At 36.9% G+C, this 16,439-nt stretch overlaps 2 protein-coding genes across 5 annotated transcripts; one reads left to right on the top strand and one right to left on the bottom strand.

Moving 5' to 3' along the window:
- Positions 1–160: 160 nt before the first annotated feature.
- Positions 161–4,232, bottom strand: LOC131663615 (anaphase-promoting complex subunit 11). 2 transcript variants are annotated; one of them, XM_058934100.1, is made up of 4 exons: positions 3,723–4,227; positions 3,062–3,181; positions 1,853–2,032; positions 161–439 (listed from the first exon to the last, which is right to left on the bottom strand). In XM_058934100.1, the coding sequence occupies exons 1-3, from the start codon at positions 3,739–3,741 to the stop codon at positions 1,917–1,919; spliced, it is 255 nt and encodes an 84-aa protein (XP_058790083.1). In that variant the 5' UTR covers positions 3,742–4,227; the 3' UTR covers positions 161–439; positions 1,853–1,916. The 2 variants fall into 2 exon arrangements, with proteins under 2 accessions (XP_058790083.1, XP_058790084.1); XM_058934101.1 differs by lacking the exon at positions 161–439 and adding an exon at positions 447–1,660 and having other exon boundaries at positions 3,723–4,232.
- A 1,106-nt stretch (positions 4,233–5,338) lies between these two features.
- Positions 5,339–15,482, top strand: LOC131663613 (menin). 3 transcript variants are annotated; one of them, XM_058934097.1, is made up of 7 exons: positions 5,339–5,770; positions 6,370–7,251; positions 7,920–8,535; positions 8,625–8,935; positions 9,009–9,148; positions 9,241–9,580; positions 9,689–15,482. In XM_058934097.1, exons 3-7 carry the CDS (start codon positions 7,971–7,973, stop codon positions 10,181–10,183), a joined length of 1,851 nt encoding a protein of 616 aa, XP_058790080.1. In that variant the 5' UTR covers positions 5,339–5,770; positions 6,370–7,251; positions 7,920–7,970; the 3' UTR covers positions 10,184–15,482. The 3 variants fall into 3 exon arrangements, with proteins under 3 accessions (XP_058790080.1, XP_058790081.1, XP_058790079.1); XM_058934098.1 differs by having other exon boundaries at positions 6,367–7,251; XM_058934096.1 differs by having other exon boundaries at positions 5,339–7,251.
- The last annotated feature ends 957 nt before the right edge of the window (positions 15,483–16,439 follow it).

Here is a 16,439-nt window from a genome sequence, read left to right as displayed (position 1 = left end):
TAATTATGAGATAATAGTGCCCGCTCGCTCTCTTACCCAACTATATTTACCCAAGACTAGATTTCGCACGGATCTTATAATGGTGATCTCGATGATGAAGACGTTCGGTTGATCGTTGACGGCTTGTTATTTATTTGGGGCTCGTAATGATAGTCGGAATTTTAACTAAACTGATGTATATTTCGTCCTTTCATTAAATTTTTTAAATTTACATTATAGTTCGATAAAAACACGGACAATAACAATATGGGATATTGGCACGCACATATACACGTATCGAGTGGTCGCTCAATTTACAATTGCAAACCTTGACTAATGTTTTTTCCACATAGCAAGACATTATTTATAGAAATCTGTTTTAAGTGTTGTGCAATTTTTCTCGTTAATTATGGCCGTACATAGCAGCAATAATTCTATAAACCAGTACCTTGTTCTCATTCTGCAAAAAATAAAAGAAAAATAATTATTTACTGCTTCTCGTATCAAATACGTTATCCGTGATTATCAGATTTAGAATAAAAGCCTGTCTTTACATTGACACGTATATAAAATTTAAGCTTTGTCGTGACAAGTACACGTGCACCCTCCTCCCGCATAATGAAATTTCAGTGAAGAATAAATGTACACAGAAATCGTACAATGCAGCCGTATTGCCATGATATATATAAGGTTTCGAAGTATTGCAACAGCTATCAAAATTCAAAACACATGTTGAACGCGTGACTATTTTGCTGCCGAAAGTTTAGCCCTAAATGCATTTTACAAGCAAACGTGAGAAAAGTAAAATAAAAAAAAATAAAACAAGGATAAAATCGTTATGTAACAGCTTATATTGCTCCCCTTGTGGTTGTACATATATATACATAACCTATCCGATGTCCATTAATAACTCACATTCGAAAGTGGTCATACCTCTTTCACGTGCGCTCGCGTGCAATTGAAATTGTTTGTTACACTCCACTTCGTAATAGCTTGTATTACAAAGTTGCCCCAAAAAGTGATTTGGATTGAACAAGAGAACATAAGTTTCACAGTTGTACCTGCTGTTATTTTTTCTCATTCTAATCGACGCAAATAAATTAAACTTGCGAGCTCATTGTCATAAAAAAGTGTTGTTTATTTTATTTTAAAAGCTGCGCTTGTGGGACTTACGTAAGCTGAATAAAAGGTGTAGAGCGATCAAAACTTTTTTACCGATGTTTTGTATACTTATGTAAAGTGACTCGGCTCAATAACATTCCGAGTCAATTGTCTATTCTAACACTGTATTTTATGTAATAACAGATTGCGAACTGCTGCCAAGAAATTGTACCTCCTCATTTTTTTTTTAATGCATGAGAATATTTCTGGACAATAAATCAAGAATGATACCTGGAAATTATTGTATCATGACAACAATACTATCACGTCATAATATGTTTATTAAAAGTACGAATAGCGAATTAAAATTGATCCTTTTTCTATCGTTTATATCGCTACTGATTCAAATGGCCAACGTCTTGCCGCACGGAATTTCGAGCCAATCAAAACAATACTATTCTTGAAAATCTGGCAAGATATCTCGATCATCACAATAGCCTACATCTGAAACGAAACTTATTTTGAGAAAAACCAGACATTACGGTCGATGTTCTGGCCACTGATTCCACGCGCACTTGACCTAAAAAACACAACGCCTCATTATAAACTTATTAGCAATCAAAGCATTGCACGTACACGCACTGCCGAAGACAAAAGCAAATTATATCTCGGTGGAATCTCAGTGCCGGCGGTGCAAAGGCAGAGGCAAACCGAGGTGAGGCACGTGATAAAGGAGGTAATAAAAAAATTAAAAAAAGGGAAGAAGACTTACCGGCAAGTCGGACTGCTGCGTGCTGACACCTGGAGGGGACAACGGGCTTTGACGGGCGACAACTTTACTCCTTGAATTTCCACTCTTGTCGACACATGGGGCACAACAAGCTCGTCTGCTGCGAGTTCAGCCACTTCATGATACAGTGGATGTGGAAGCAATGCGAGCACTGGCCCCACACTGCGCAAACAGAAAGACAAAAAAAAAAATAAATGCGTGTCACGCAATGCAACGGCGAGACCGGCGCTCTCGAAACTGCGTCGGGCGCCGCGACGCGAGGGGTAGGGGTGAGGCCAAAACAATCCCGCAGCCCCGATCGATATCGCGCTGCTCGCATGCGCGCGCGCCGCGCGCAGATGGGCGCGATGCGAATTGTGTCCCGCGTGCGCGCTGCGTTTGCTGACAGCTGCCCACGGAGTCGTGGATCGCTTTGAATTCTCTCAGGCAGGGGGGAGGGGCGCCTCACCGAGACCTTCCCTTCCGATTCGACGCTTTCGCACGATCAACATTAACGTTATTCCACGCACCGTCGGGCCCGGGCTATTTGCAGAACCGCGCGATGTTAACCTTGAGCAACGGCAAAAAATACATCGCGTTTTCCGGGCATTACGAAACGACCGTTTCTCGTGATCAACTGACTGAAGATAATGAAGTTACACCGTGCTTATCAGCGGATTATAAGGCTATACGTCCAGTAGTCGATTTCTACCTAGATATCTTTCAATTTATTTATTACCACTTTCATTCTCTGCCATTAGCATAACGATTTTCGAGGAAAAAAAAACTATTAGCCGTGTTCTTTTTTATAACTAGGTAACAATAGCAAATTAACGACTGTAGATCGTATCTTCGCTTTCTAATCGCAAAGATTGAAACGCATATAAAGACACGTTATAAACATATCTATCGGCGCAGGCGATCTCATCCGCTTGGAAAACTGCATGTGCGATGATTTAAGTGCTGTTACATAAAAAATGAAAACACGCAGTGGAGCGCCTTTATCTGCAAATTGTACAAGGCACGCGGAGAGAGAAGGAGAGAGAGACAGAGACAGAGACAGAGACAGAGAGAGACAGAAAGAGAGAGAGAGAGAGACAGAAAGAGAGAGAGGGATAGGGAGAGAGAGCAGCAATGTGCATGCAATATCGAGGAAACAAGCGGCGAAAACAACCTTCCAGAGAATTAGATAAACGTTTGTCGTACTATTACCTAAGGGGCAATCGTCGCCGGGCATTTTGCAGTCGGGGCAGCTTGCATCGAACGGCATCCGGCAAATACCGCAGTTGTCGTCATTGGCGATCCAACGCCAGGTGGCGACGCCTCTCCAGCCTGTTCGTCAAGTTTGTCGTTAGGACTTTACTTTACCAACGTGCAGTTCATTCAGATGTTATCATCGACCAAATTTTTACTTATGTTCCTATTAATGTTTAGCTTATTTCTTTGAATATGTTCAATTGAAACTTATGACCGGAGCATTAAAAATTAAAGATTTTGATTTGATAGGCGACAATGTTCAGCCGATGTTATTCTATTTCATAGGTGGAAATTTTTAGAAATTAAGTAGTGCATAAATTACTATTCTATGTTGAGTTATTTGTTATGAAACGTAATATATCAATACAAAAACAACAGAATATATTAATAGGGCAAATATATTTTTATCGGTTAACTTATCAAAACATAACCAATAAATTACTTGCGTACGATACTTTGTTCATGCCGATTAAAATATTATTAGATAATAATAGTATCGTAGAAATGATTTTTCACGAAAAAATTATTATGACGGATATAAAAAAACTTTAATTTTCGTCGATTAATAGTGACAACTTTCTCTTTATATACAATTCAACATAAGAAAAGTACTTACTGGTTATAGTAACTTTCATTTTACTTGCTATACTAATACGTTCCTATGATCTTATTTTATCCTGCTTTATAACAATTATGAAGCTGAGTTCAGAGATATATAAAAGTTGATTTTGTTTTATTTGGAAAAAGAACAGAATAATATATTGTTTTTATTGAATAGCGCCATATTAAAACTATCTGCGCACTGGACTTCCACGCAGAAGTGCGCGCGCACTGTTCACCCGCTATAATTCAAAGCTTCGACTTGATACAAATGATAATATGTTATTTTCGAATATAGTTTCCCTCTGCTACATTATAAGGTGAGAACGTCACAAAAGTGTCGAGCATTTAAGTAAGTTGTTAAATTTAGAATTGAAGAAAAAAACACGAAGTAAATGCTTGCATATCATCAAAAACTTGTTGGAAGTTAAATTCATTACGACAAGGGCAGTCAGTTTCAGTATCCAAAAAGCCTCTGCATAATACATGTACGTCGTATATGTCCAAGAAAAATAATTTTTTTATCAAACTTTTACTTTTATTTATTCGTCACTAACTCAAATAAACAATGCATAAAATTCCATGAAAAAAATTGGAGCATTAGCAAATACACTACCAAGTTATTCTAATTTATAATATTTATAAGGAAAACGTAGTATCGTGCATAAAATATGAATCAAATAAGAGAGAGAGAGAGAAAGATCTAAACAGTTAACTTGGATTGTTTTTTGTTTTTCAAATTCGCATAACAACTCCAATCGAAAAGTGAAGCTATTTGTACAATCTAACATAATTGCAAATAAGTAAATAACTGATTTATTTTTCGACTAACTTTGATAGGCATGTCAAAAAAGAGTCGCCGAGAAAGATTTCACTTTTTGCGCAATAGCCTAAAGGCTTTATCGGATTATATAATGAATAACTCGCGAAACTCCATTAAATAAGTCGTTGAAAGGCAGGAAAAGCAAAAAAGTCATATTATATGTTATTTGGCAGAACATAACAAAGAAGCCGCTCCAATTTAACGGTTTGAGCGAACACAAAGCGATTGGGCTTTTCCACCCCAAACACATCAGCAAGCGCGCTTGGAAGGGTGGGAGGGAGAGAGAGAGAGAGAGACGGGTAATTCCGTAACAAAGCAAGGAGCTAACCATTTGATCGCCCCTACGCAAAAGCTCTCCACGTGTCTCTTTAGCGGGATTTCCTCGAGCCGCGCGATAAAAACCCGTGGGAAAGGGAGGGGGTTTGACACAGCTCTTTCTTTCCGTCCGCGGCAGGAAAACAATATAATCCGTTTCTTTCTCCTTTTTCGGGCGGAGCGCGCATAACGACATCGACGACGCGTAAATACGCATGTATATACAGCATGATAGACTTGGCCGTATGCGGTGGCAGTTGTCCTCGCTCAGGGCGAGTAGTCGTCGTTGTCGTCGCCGAGTGGTATAAATCAATAATCCGCTCTGTCTCTCTCTCTCTCTCTTTCGCGCGCGCGCGCGAATGCAAAGCAACAAAACAAAAAAGCGAAACGGCTGCGGCAGCCGGCTGCACCCCCACCGCCGGCACTGGCATGGCGAAAAAGCGGCCAATTGCAATGCTACGTGCGCATTCCGATTATTCTAGAAGTGTCGGGGCCGCGCGCAAGCGAGACGCCTTCATATCCTGCATTCGCTGCGCTCTCGTTGTAAAAGGGCGCGCGAGCGAGAGAGAGAGAGAGAGAGAGACAGAAAGAAAAGGACAACTGCTCTGCGCACGAGAGTGCGCGAGTACTCGCCGACTGTTGCTGGCTCCCGCGCATACACGCGCGCGCGCGCACGTGCACATACACACGCACACACACACACACACACACGTGCACGCCGAGGCGAAAAATCTGCGCGTCGCGCCGTGAAAAACAAGCCTTACCAAGCCAGAGAGAGAGAGAGAGAGAGAGAGAGAGACCTTTTTACGCTCATTGCTCGTTTAATACTCATACCGCCGCCGTCCGCCTATAACATCGCGCCGCCTGACTTTACTTGCTTGCTTGCTCGCTCACTTACCTGATCACTGCGCCGCCGACTTACGAGTGTATGTATATATATACACTCTACATTGCGTTTTCTGAATAAACATTTCCATTCGCTATGTTTATCTATGCTTCTGCTCTCTCTCTCTCTATCTCTCTCTCTCTCTGTCTCTCTCAAATCTTTATGATTATCATGTTTTGATAGCAACTACCATTAAACATTATTAGACGATTGAGTGGTTGGGGTTAATTGTTTTAATTTGTTCGGATAAATTTTTGACTAATCAGCCGGCTTTAGGTTGACTGCTCCAAATTACGTTTTGAAATGCTTTTGTCAAATTCTAAAAATAGAGCGTTCGAAATCGCATTAACATGAATTTTTGTTAATTGTCTTGTTATAAATCACTAATTGTAGATGAAAGTTATTGTTGTTGTCAATGAACTATTGCAATCCATAAATCACTCTACCAGTGGCTCGATCAAAAATGATTAATGATAAATGATTAGCAGTCAATTGTTCAATCGAATAGACTCTAATAATGAATTAATTATCACATGCATGATTAAGAAGCGCACCAATTTGCAGAATAAATATGTCAGTCGCATTGCACTAAATATTGCAATGTTTTTGTTTTTCCCATTTTTTTGGGAATTCAAGCAGGATAGTGCGCAGTAATAGCACTAAAAACAAGGACGATGATTTAGACAACGACGCAAATGTAATATTGGGGAAAAACGCGGATCGCGCGAATGAGTCATGCATATAATATGATGGGATCGGAAGCCAAAACGAAAAGAAAGGAAAGGAAACGCGAAGCTAAAAACACCTGGCGCTGGCTTAATGTCTCATTGCAAATCCAATAAAGCTACACATGTCCAACGCCCCATCAAGTGGGAGAGTGAGAGACGCAGAGAGTGTGCAAGGGGCCATGATCGTCGGCTTTCTGCGCAACCCACACACATCCTTAGCTCGTCCGTAGCACTGATACTTATAGCTGTTGGCCGCTCGGCTCAGCCACACCAACACAGGTGAATACCGTTGGTTGAACGTTCGGCACGCGCGCTCTCGCGCGCAAGCTTGAACTCTCGCGCGGCTCTCGCGCAGCGGCAGCTGCTGCTGCGTAGTAGTGCGTAAATACACGGGACACGTGTAAAAAGTGCGCAGCGCTCTATCGATGTGTTAGTGTATTCTCTCTCGCTCGCTCTTCCACGAGCAGTTAAAAAAAGAGAGCGGCAGTGGCGCGCCGCCAGCCGCCGAGGCAAGTCAACTATCTCTCTTGTCGAGCGAGTAACAGAGACAGAGGAAAAACACACGGGATCGCTAGTGTTGTACAGTGCGTAGCACGGCTTACAGTCGTACGTGAGTATCGTACATCGCGCGCGCCGGACGAGCTACATTACGCGCAGCAGCAGCATTCGTTCTCTCGCTCTCATCCAACGAGAAAGACAAAGAGACGATCCTGCGCGTGGATGTCAGCAGCTGCTCAGATGCAACGACTCCGGGCCGTTGACCAACTAGGCCAACGCAACACATCTCGCTAAAGTGAGTATCTGCAACTTTTACCAGCGGGCCCCGTCTAGTTTTGCCCTACGACCGTGCTTCCCGGCTGCCTTTTGCCGTTCGCGGTCTGTCTGTCCTACCCTCAAAGGGAGCCGGTATTTTTCGGCGAACTCGCGGCCTTCGGGCAGCTGCAGTCGCCGCGGCGCGCGAAAATAAGAACAGCGGGAGAGGGACAGAAAAGAGCGCGAGGCCAAGGTAACCTTTCGTCGTAGCCGCCGTCCGTTTTATGCCGAAAAAATATCGTATCTTCGAGGTCTTTCTCGCTCACTCTCCGTCTGCCTCTCGCAGTTGTCTTTCTCCCGCGCTCGCAGTAGGCTCTAGTACTCGACTGTTCATCCGCTTCTGCATACATACGTCTGTCTGGCTGTCGCACGGCGGCCCTTATTCGCGCGCGCATATCTTACCTGTCGTCTACTCTGGCGCTAGTCTTCGAAAGCTCGAGAATGGACCGAACTATTTTCACTCCCGTTTCCTAGATTTCTGAAAATTTTTTAGATTCGCAGTGCGAGTTCCAATTTCACAATTTGAATGCCAACTGCTTCAAATTATAAATAAAAAATATTGACAATCAAAATAGGCCTGTGTGAGTTATTTGTTGTGTATAAGATATTATTTTAATAGTTTTTAGATAAAAAGTTAACTTTTTTCAGATTACAAGCAGATGCTAATTAGTTCTTGCTTACTTAATGTAATCCATCATCATGGTTGGGTTTCTCGAAGAGGACAAGGGACTCTTCCCTTTGCAAACTATATCTTCCGTTGTGCAAATCTTCCAGAATCAACTGGAGAATAGTGCAGAGCCAGATCTTGCTCTGCTCTCAATCATTGTCGGAGCAATAGAAAATCCTCTCACCTGCAATAGAAATATCGAACCTGATGAAGCTACTGGTTATGATGAATCCAAACTCCCACCTGTGGATTTTGAGAAAGCTGAATCAATGTACACAAAGTTTACGTCATTGATAAAAAATGCAGTGGATCTATCAGTTTATAATACTAAGTATGCCACAAGAGAACTGGTAAAAAAGGTATCAGATAGTATTTGGAATTATTTATCAAGAAACTATAACAAAGACCATGCACATTTGCAAAGTATATACAGTTACTTGACATTATACAAATTGGACTGTTTTGGAGCTGCATTTGCTGTAGTCGCTGGTTGTCAAGTTTTGGGTTTTAACGATGTGCATCTTGCCCTTTCAGAAGACCATGCTTGGGTTGTTTTTGGAGAAAATGGTCAAGAAACAGCAGAAGTGACATGGCATGGTACAACTTTAGTTTGATAATGTGCTTCTTACGGAATCTTTTTGGTAAAATTCATGATATTAATGTTTCATTTTTAAATTATTTTATAGGGAAAGGAAATGAAGACAAGCGAGGACAACCAGTTGATGCTGGTGTAGCTTCAAAATCATGGGTGTACTTGAATGGCCAAGCAGTTGTTTGTGATCGGGCAATGGAAGTAGCCACAATAGTGTCCGCGATAAATCCCAGTTTTAGTGCAACTGCAGATGCTGTTGAAGTAGCATTGTTACAACAAGAGCTACTTTGGTTATTGTACGACTTGGGGCATCTAAAAAAGTACCCAATGGCTCTGGGTAATCTTGGGGAATTGGAGGAGGCAGCACCAACACCAGGACGACCAGCACCAATCAGCCTCTTTCAGGTATAATCAATATACTTTTACATATATATTTTTATTTAAAATTTATTTTTAATTATAAATAATTTGGTCACAGGAAGCTGTTCAATCAGCAAGAAAGTATTACGACAATGCACATGTTTACCCGTATACTTATCAAGGTGGATATCTATATCGGCATGGTATGCATGTGAATGCTCTTGCTTTATGGGCAGATGCTGCAGATGTTCTTAGGAAGTAAGTAATGTGCAAATAATTAGTTTTTCAATTAAATTAGTACAAGTGTTGAACTAAATCTTGAAATTTACAAAAATGCATCAAATCTATAGGTATAATTACTGTCGAGACGATGGAGAAATATACAAGGAATTGTTAGAGATTGCCAATGAACTTATACCACACGTAGTGAGAGCAGATGATCATTTACTTCGACAACCACGTTGTTTTGCCTATTTACTAAGGTTTTATGATGGCATTTGCCATTGGGAAGAAGGTGCCAATACACCAGTTCTACATATTGGTTGGGCTAGACCACTTGTTAACACCATCTCCAAATTTGATGCAAGTATTCGTGCTCAAGTAATGATAGACTGCTATACTGAACAAAAATTGGATGGCAGTTCTGATGAAAATCTCAATAACAACAATAACAACTACTACAAAACGAAGGTTTCTTTATTATAAATTTTATAATTCTTTAAAATTTTATTAACTCAATCTAATTTAAAAAGAAATGTAAAAAATTGATTAAACTAACGATTAAATTTTTCTTATTAGGAGAGATGCAGTGCTACACGTGATCTTATAAAAAGCCTCGAATCCAAAGTACCTGAGAATCTAGAACCCATGCATCCTGGAATCCAAGCTCTAGCCGCAGCATGTGGTGAGAAAATTTTGAATCGAGATTATTTACTTCAAGGTGATGGTGAACCGTTCGTCGCTCCTGCGGATACAATGCTCGACTTGCCAATGTCAACATCTTCAGTCTGCGGAATTTCAACTCCCTCAACTTCGCAAGATAGCCTCGACGATGGTTTAAGCGAAATTGATTTGGAAATCGAGTCGGACGAGAATGAAAGTCCAAGGATAATGTTGTACAGTCAAAAAATGAAGGGCCTAAAGGATTTGTTACTCGCAGAAAAGCTCAACACACATGCAGTTTCGCTACAGTTAACGGCACAAAGTCAAGTGCAGGTAGGTAAGAAAACGAGAGGAGGCGATGAAGTCGTCACTGGAGCTGGTCATAGGCCGAAAAGGACGAGGAGAGAATAATTAGGGTGTTGAAACAGCAAATATGCTTTTATGATGTCTTTCGATTAACAATTTTTAAAATCGTGTTGAGTCACGATGATAAACCTTGAAGGACTTGCTTCTATTCTGATGCGAATATTTCTAAGCTTTTTGCAATAAGATGTTTTATTTGACCAGTATTTGTCTTCAATGCACAGAAGGAAGAATTTATAAAAAAAATTATTACTTCACACTTTATACATTAATTTTCATAGCCAAAAGACGCAAGATTATTGTATCCGTTTTTTCTTATTAAAGGCTTGTCCTTCAAGCATATTCTATGCAATTTTTTGTAATAGAAGTTGGATAACGTTAAAAAGAAAATATTTATTGGATGGCGATAAATGGTGATTGTTGAAGCAATCATGTAACGTCTCATGAAAAAGATATCCAGTGAATGTAATTATTCAATGGAGTCACCGTAAGACAAAATTTATAGAAGAGTACAAAACAAAAAGTTTATATTTACACTTTAGTCAACCGCTGCGGGCATTCGTGCTTATGTCTTTTTCTCATTACTTTCAAAATACTTTATGAGAAAAGATTTCAGTAAAATATTGCCTAAAATTTTATTTTACCAAATTTTATGTTATGATATTATTATGCTATGTACCTACTCGACAGGTATCAAATTTTTAAATTAATCATTTTGTTTAACAATATAATAATTTGATTTTATAATATAATATATTTTTAGTTTGTGTACAGAAATAAAAAATATTTCTATTTTCAATATTGAGAAAAAAAATGTTTTACTTGAATCTTTACTCAGCATTAACATGACTGAGACTGGCGTGTTCGCACGATTTTTATTTGCATAACAAGCAAATGAATATTTTTTATTGCATATTATATTCTTGTGTCTACTATCTCGTTGCACTTTCGCTTATTTATTGAGGAGGGTTTTTCTTCTCCACTTATAAATATGTATCCCTTGCACTTTCACGATTGAAAAGTTGCCGTTAACGTTTTTTTACAGTTAAAGTATAACAATGCATAGTTTAAAAAAATTTCTATTAGAGAAACGCTTTATTATAGTTAGTAAACCACAACATTCCGATCCCTTTTGAAGTGGTGCAAATTTTTAATTTTAATTACTAGAACTTTATTCAAGCATGAAATGTTTATGTATTTTTATATTATTATTTATTTTCAAGTAAAGTTAAGTATTTGAAAGTAGTGTGACGTTTAGTCAACAGACTTTATTCGCAAAATTTATGTTTACCTTAATAAATTCAGTCTTAATGTTTTTATATATGTACTTGCTCGCAATTTCTATCTCAAAAATTATTTGATTTAGATTTTTTTTATTTCCTCCTCCTGAAAACTGTAATTTAAAATATTTACAGAGAATTAATTAACAAATTGATCATATTTGATGCAAAATTTATTTTGTGACATACTAAAATCCTCGCATCTCTCAAAATAAACTGAGTTCATTTTTGATAACTAATTATAATTTGTAAAAAATGATTAGTTGGCCGCTTTTACAGATTCATGCTTAACTTTCTATTTCGCAATCCTTGCCATTTTTAATATATTAATGTATCAACTCCTTTTTTTTTTAGAATATGTTACTTTTAATCTTTTACGGTACCTCAAACAATCTCGATAAATACGTAAATTCACCTCAGTGACAGAAATAGTCGAGGAAAATAATTGGACGTAGATTCCATCAATGTTTTATTGGATTGTTATCGTAGTATAAGTTTGTTAAAAAATAAGAAATGAATGCAACAAGCAACAAAAAACAAAGAAAGAATTAAAATAGTAAAAGAATATTGGCTTATGTTGAATTAAAAAAAACGAATGAATATTTTTAATATGAAAACGAGCAAAAAATTGATTCAAAAACAAAAATTATTAATGGTATGTTTATAACAAATCTAGGTTACTGGCCCTGAAAAAAATTTTATTCCAATTGTCAATGATGGGTTCACATGGAAAATATTCATAAAATTCGCATTCAGTTTTTTTTTCAAGTCATATTTTGTTTTGACCTCCGTAGAATGCAACATGTGAAGTATGTCATCTGCGATCAATTAAAAAAAAAATATTAAAGGGCGCTATCATACTGTGATGCTGAATATACTATATATTATTAAATTGATATGGTAAACTACATTTTAGTGATAAAAGTAGATAAATGACAGAATGAGACATTGAAAATCGAAATGCATACATACTTTTTTGTATAGAGATGATTTGTAAGATCTTGTAACATCTTTAAAACATCATGCAAAACATGAATTTAAAAAGTGATAAACGAAACTTAACAGTTTAGAACGCCAAAGCATATAAATCTAATATTTGTTTTGTATTGTATCGATTAGTAGCAATAATACAGTATTACTTTGATAAATAACATTGCATTAATATCGAAACATTTGTTTTATGTCTCATCTTTTCTTGCTTTCAAAGCTACGACAGAAAGGTTTTCATTAATAAGGGTAATTTCCTTTTCCCCTAGATCATTATTTTGATGACTTTTAAAAAACAAATATAGACTTGTATGTTTTGAAAAGACAATTGATCTTGATCACATGTACGTATTTCACGTGTCTTTGCAAGTATGTTAGTGTTTGAGCGTGACGGATAATTGACGATATGTAACGTAGAGATTATTGGCTCTATTAGGAGAAATTTTTTTTTCTCCTTGTTTGTCTTGCCATAAGCATTGTCATCATTAAAGTAGAGAACATTAGTTTATGTGTTATCAAATTGAAGTGCTATTACAAGTTTTTTGTATACTATACAAAGCTCGTCTCGGTGATTAGTTTCTTTAAAAATCTGAATAAGCATCACTTAAAATTTTTATTTCTAATAATTGTACGTAGTTTTTAGTTTGTTTGAAGAATCGATGCTGAATGTTTTTGAGTGATTTTCTTCGTGTAAGTTTCTTGTATTTTGCGTGGACTCCTATATTGTATGGCTGGAATGCCTTTGGTAGAATTGTATCTCGTCATTTAATTTAGAATGTCGATAAATACAAGAAAATAAATTATAGATTAGTCACTAAATTTTTAATATTTGTATTTATGATTGTAAAAAAAGGATTTGTATAGTTCAAAATTAGTAGTACGCAGATTTGAAATTAATATATTGAAATAATTGTTTTAAGTATTTACAAAAGTACTTTAGTTATAAATGTTCAATTTGATAAAAAATTCTAATTAATATCACTCCGCTTGATTTATTGAGAAATTTTATTTGAAAATGGAAAATGTTATTTGTCAAAATTATCTCCTTTTATACAAGAGAAATGTAAACATATATTTTTACAATGTATTCGATCGAAGATGTAGCGCAGAAAACATTTTTAAAAAGATATGTTTCTAAATTTTTCAAAGTGTTGTATTCAGCGTCGTTATTAGATTCAAGGGCTTTAGTGTAGTGCGTAGAATGAAAGCGATTATTGTAGGAAAATCAGTATTTTTGTATTGTCGTTCTCGTTTAAAAAATCTAGTGGCCGTCACGTAGATTTTAGCTTTTGATTCTCTATTGAGAGAACACGTTTATAAATATTGAAATAAAAACATGTTAAAACGTAAGATAATGAAAGAACCAAGTAGGATAAAATATTGGCCGTTTAAATAAATTATCGTTAAATGATTCCTTTTTTCATTTGAAAACACAAATACATTGACAAATAAAAATTGCCCATTCAAAAAAAACCTAATTGTTCCTATTGTTGATTAAAGGAGAGCATATTTCACATTTTACTTGGTTCTGCGTTTGAAAAATATGTCACGAACTATGAAGTATATTTGTAAAGCCAAATCCGTTGAAAGAAAGAAAAATATAATGATGAACTACAACATGTGAAATTTTTCTCTGTCTTGCTCTCATTCTCCTGTGGACTGTTCTTCTCATTCGCTTGTTAGATCACATTCAATGATTCTAATTGTAAGTGAAATATAAATAATGTTGAAAAATAGAAACAGAAAGTAAATGTATCGTAAATATTATGCTTGCATAAACAATGACTAATTTTATCAGATATAAATGTTTAACCCGGTGTATTTTCTTAACCAAATAGTTGAAAGAAAATAAATAGTACTAATTTTAATGTAAATTCAACTGGAATTCTGTAAAAGTGCGCGTAAAATATTCGTGCCGTTGGATTATTTGGGAATTTGCACGAAAAGCAAAAGCAATGAGATTGTTTGATGTTGGATACTTCCTTCATTGTATTGCTCTGATCGAATCAATGCGTTTGTTTTTGACGCACAAAGTTTATCTGGTTGTGTAGTACGTAGAAAGCTCGCCGAACGAGCTCCTAGTGATCGCATACTAATGTAAATGTGCCGAGCTTGAAGACGAAATTGCGGCTTATTAGTGACGAATTTCTATGATTGAAAGGATCGAGTAAGCATTTCGATACGTATATTACGTAGAATGAGCATATTAGCAAATTGGCACATTTCTTTTATTAGTTAGAAATAGTTGAAACAAGCGGTCTTCAAGTTTTTGTCAGATTCACGTTAGACAATTAATCAAAATGAACATTTAGAAAATACAATCTACTTCCACGGGGGCATACTACACTAAACATTAACAGTTAGCAAGATGTAATCATAATAATTAATCTACTTAAGCAAGATGTAACAGCTATAAAACTTTAAAATGAAAATCAATTCATCACAGTATACGAGTATCGTTTACGTGTACTTAAACAAAATGTTAAGACTAGACGAATAATTATATTCAAGTTATGCAATATTTATTTTTACTCAACAGAATTTTTAAGTAATGTATAATTTATTGTATGAAATATTCATGCAAACACTTAGTGATTGCAAACTTTAACAAGATATCGTTTTATAGCGACTTTAACCGTCCTTGCCAAGTTTATAAATCTCGAAAATTTTGCAGTTGTTTTATTTACAATGCTTTTTACTGTACTAAACTATCCACTGTGAACAATTATGGCTTCTTTGACATTTTATTGGCAGTAAAGATCAATCAGATCCTCGCATATTTCTCAATTTGTAAATATGCAGATACTGATTTATTAGGTGAAAGAATCGAAGAACTAACAGGCGCGATCGAGAGATTTCTAGAGGTATTTGAAGAAAAAACATATATTACAAGTAAATCCCGAAAGTTGCTTCCCAATCCGAAATAAAGGATTCATAAGATTATTACTCATTGGACTTATTTCAAGACAATGCTGAATATTGAATGAGCTCCAGTTATATTGTTGACTGAATGAAACAGTGATTGTAAAGGCATCATGGAAATGTCTTGATTTTTTGTGGATTATAATAAACTATTTTATTCTATGAATTGTGAGTTTTATTTATACTTCACCTCGTCGATTTTTCTCCAATAAATAATACAAAGTTTGGAATTTCATAATAAGAAGTTTGTCTTATACGCCGATGGAATATTGAAAGGTGACTGCTATAGTCAATCTGGTTTCCAAGGTCAACTCGAGAACTTGCTTTACTTTCGTTTTAAACCTTTAACTGGTAGACCTCTAACAAGTATGATACGCATGTCGAACGTGCCTCATTACGGCACGAATGATTCGTTGTCATTTCGTGTTCGTAGTGCATTATTTTAAAAGAGAAATTTGCAAGCAGACGCATTTTTCTATTTAACAAGGCTTATTGCATAAAATCTCATGATCGAATCTAATAAAGCATATAAACTTTCCATGGACAATTAGCGATTTAATGATGAATTCACTGAATTGGAGCCGCCCCATTGTACATGCAAATATACAGGATGTTCGTCTTAGGTCGCTCGTTTGCGCGAAGGGCGTTGCTTTTGGTCATCTGGTACTTGTCGAAGTAATCCTCGCTAGAGGTTCCCAGTCGACGGAAGGCACTTGAGGTTTTGTCCTTTTTTTCTTCTTCATCTACTTCGACTTCGCAGACGCTTATTATCGCCTTGATACCCGTTTGCAGGCCAGCTCGTAAAGTAGAAATCTTGATTCTAGGTTGCAAAAACGACCGAGTCAAGTGCATCGATAAATCTTGCAGGCAATAGTATGAGCTCCAATGGGATCGTGCTTCTTCTCGCGTTTACCGCATTTAAGCACAATGCGGGCATTGACGGCAGCAAAAACCGCACTGGCCGATAATTCGTTCGCGTCGCTTCTGTGTGCCGCACTTGCCGCGTTTATTGTTTCCTCGTAATGTCAAATAATATAGAGCCTTCCGTTGATAACTTCCGTTGATTGCGAATGGGACGAAGCGACAAGTACAGTCTAGTTTTTAATCGGTGCGTG

Source organism: Phymastichus coffea, unplaced genomic scaffold, assembly GCF_024137745.1.
Source record: "Phymastichus coffea isolate CEN01 unplaced genomic scaffold, Cenicafe_Pcof_1.1 PCOF00036, whole genome shotgun sequence".
Lineage (NCBI taxonomy): Eukaryota > Metazoa > Arthropoda > Insecta > Hymenoptera > Eulophidae > Phymastichus > Phymastichus coffea.
The sequence above is the reverse complement of the archived record's forward strand: the minus strand, read 5'-3'. Positions and strand labels throughout refer to the sequence as shown.

What these genes read in the sequence shown, in the direction of transcription:
- LOC131663615 (XM_058934101.1), bottom strand. An exon ending in CGGCGACGATTGCCCCTTAG is followed by an intron (nt 2,033 to 3,061) that starts GTAATAGTACGA and finishes CTGTTTGCGCAG; the next exon opens with TGTGGGGCCAGTGCTCGCAT.
- LOC131663613 (XM_058934097.1), top strand. Translation starts at nt 7,971, where the DNA reads ATGGTTGGGTTTCTCGAAGAGGACAAGGGACTCTTCCCTTTGCAAACT. An exon ending in CACCAATCAGCCTCTTTCAG is followed by an intron (nt 8,936 to 9,008) that starts GTATAATCAATA and finishes ATTTGGTCACAG; the next exon opens with GAAGCTGTTCAATCAGCAAG. An exon ending in ACAACTACTACAAAACGAAG is followed by an intron (nt 9,581 to 9,688) that starts GTTTCTTTATTA and finishes TTTTCTTATTAG; the next exon opens with GAGAGATGCAGTGCTACACG.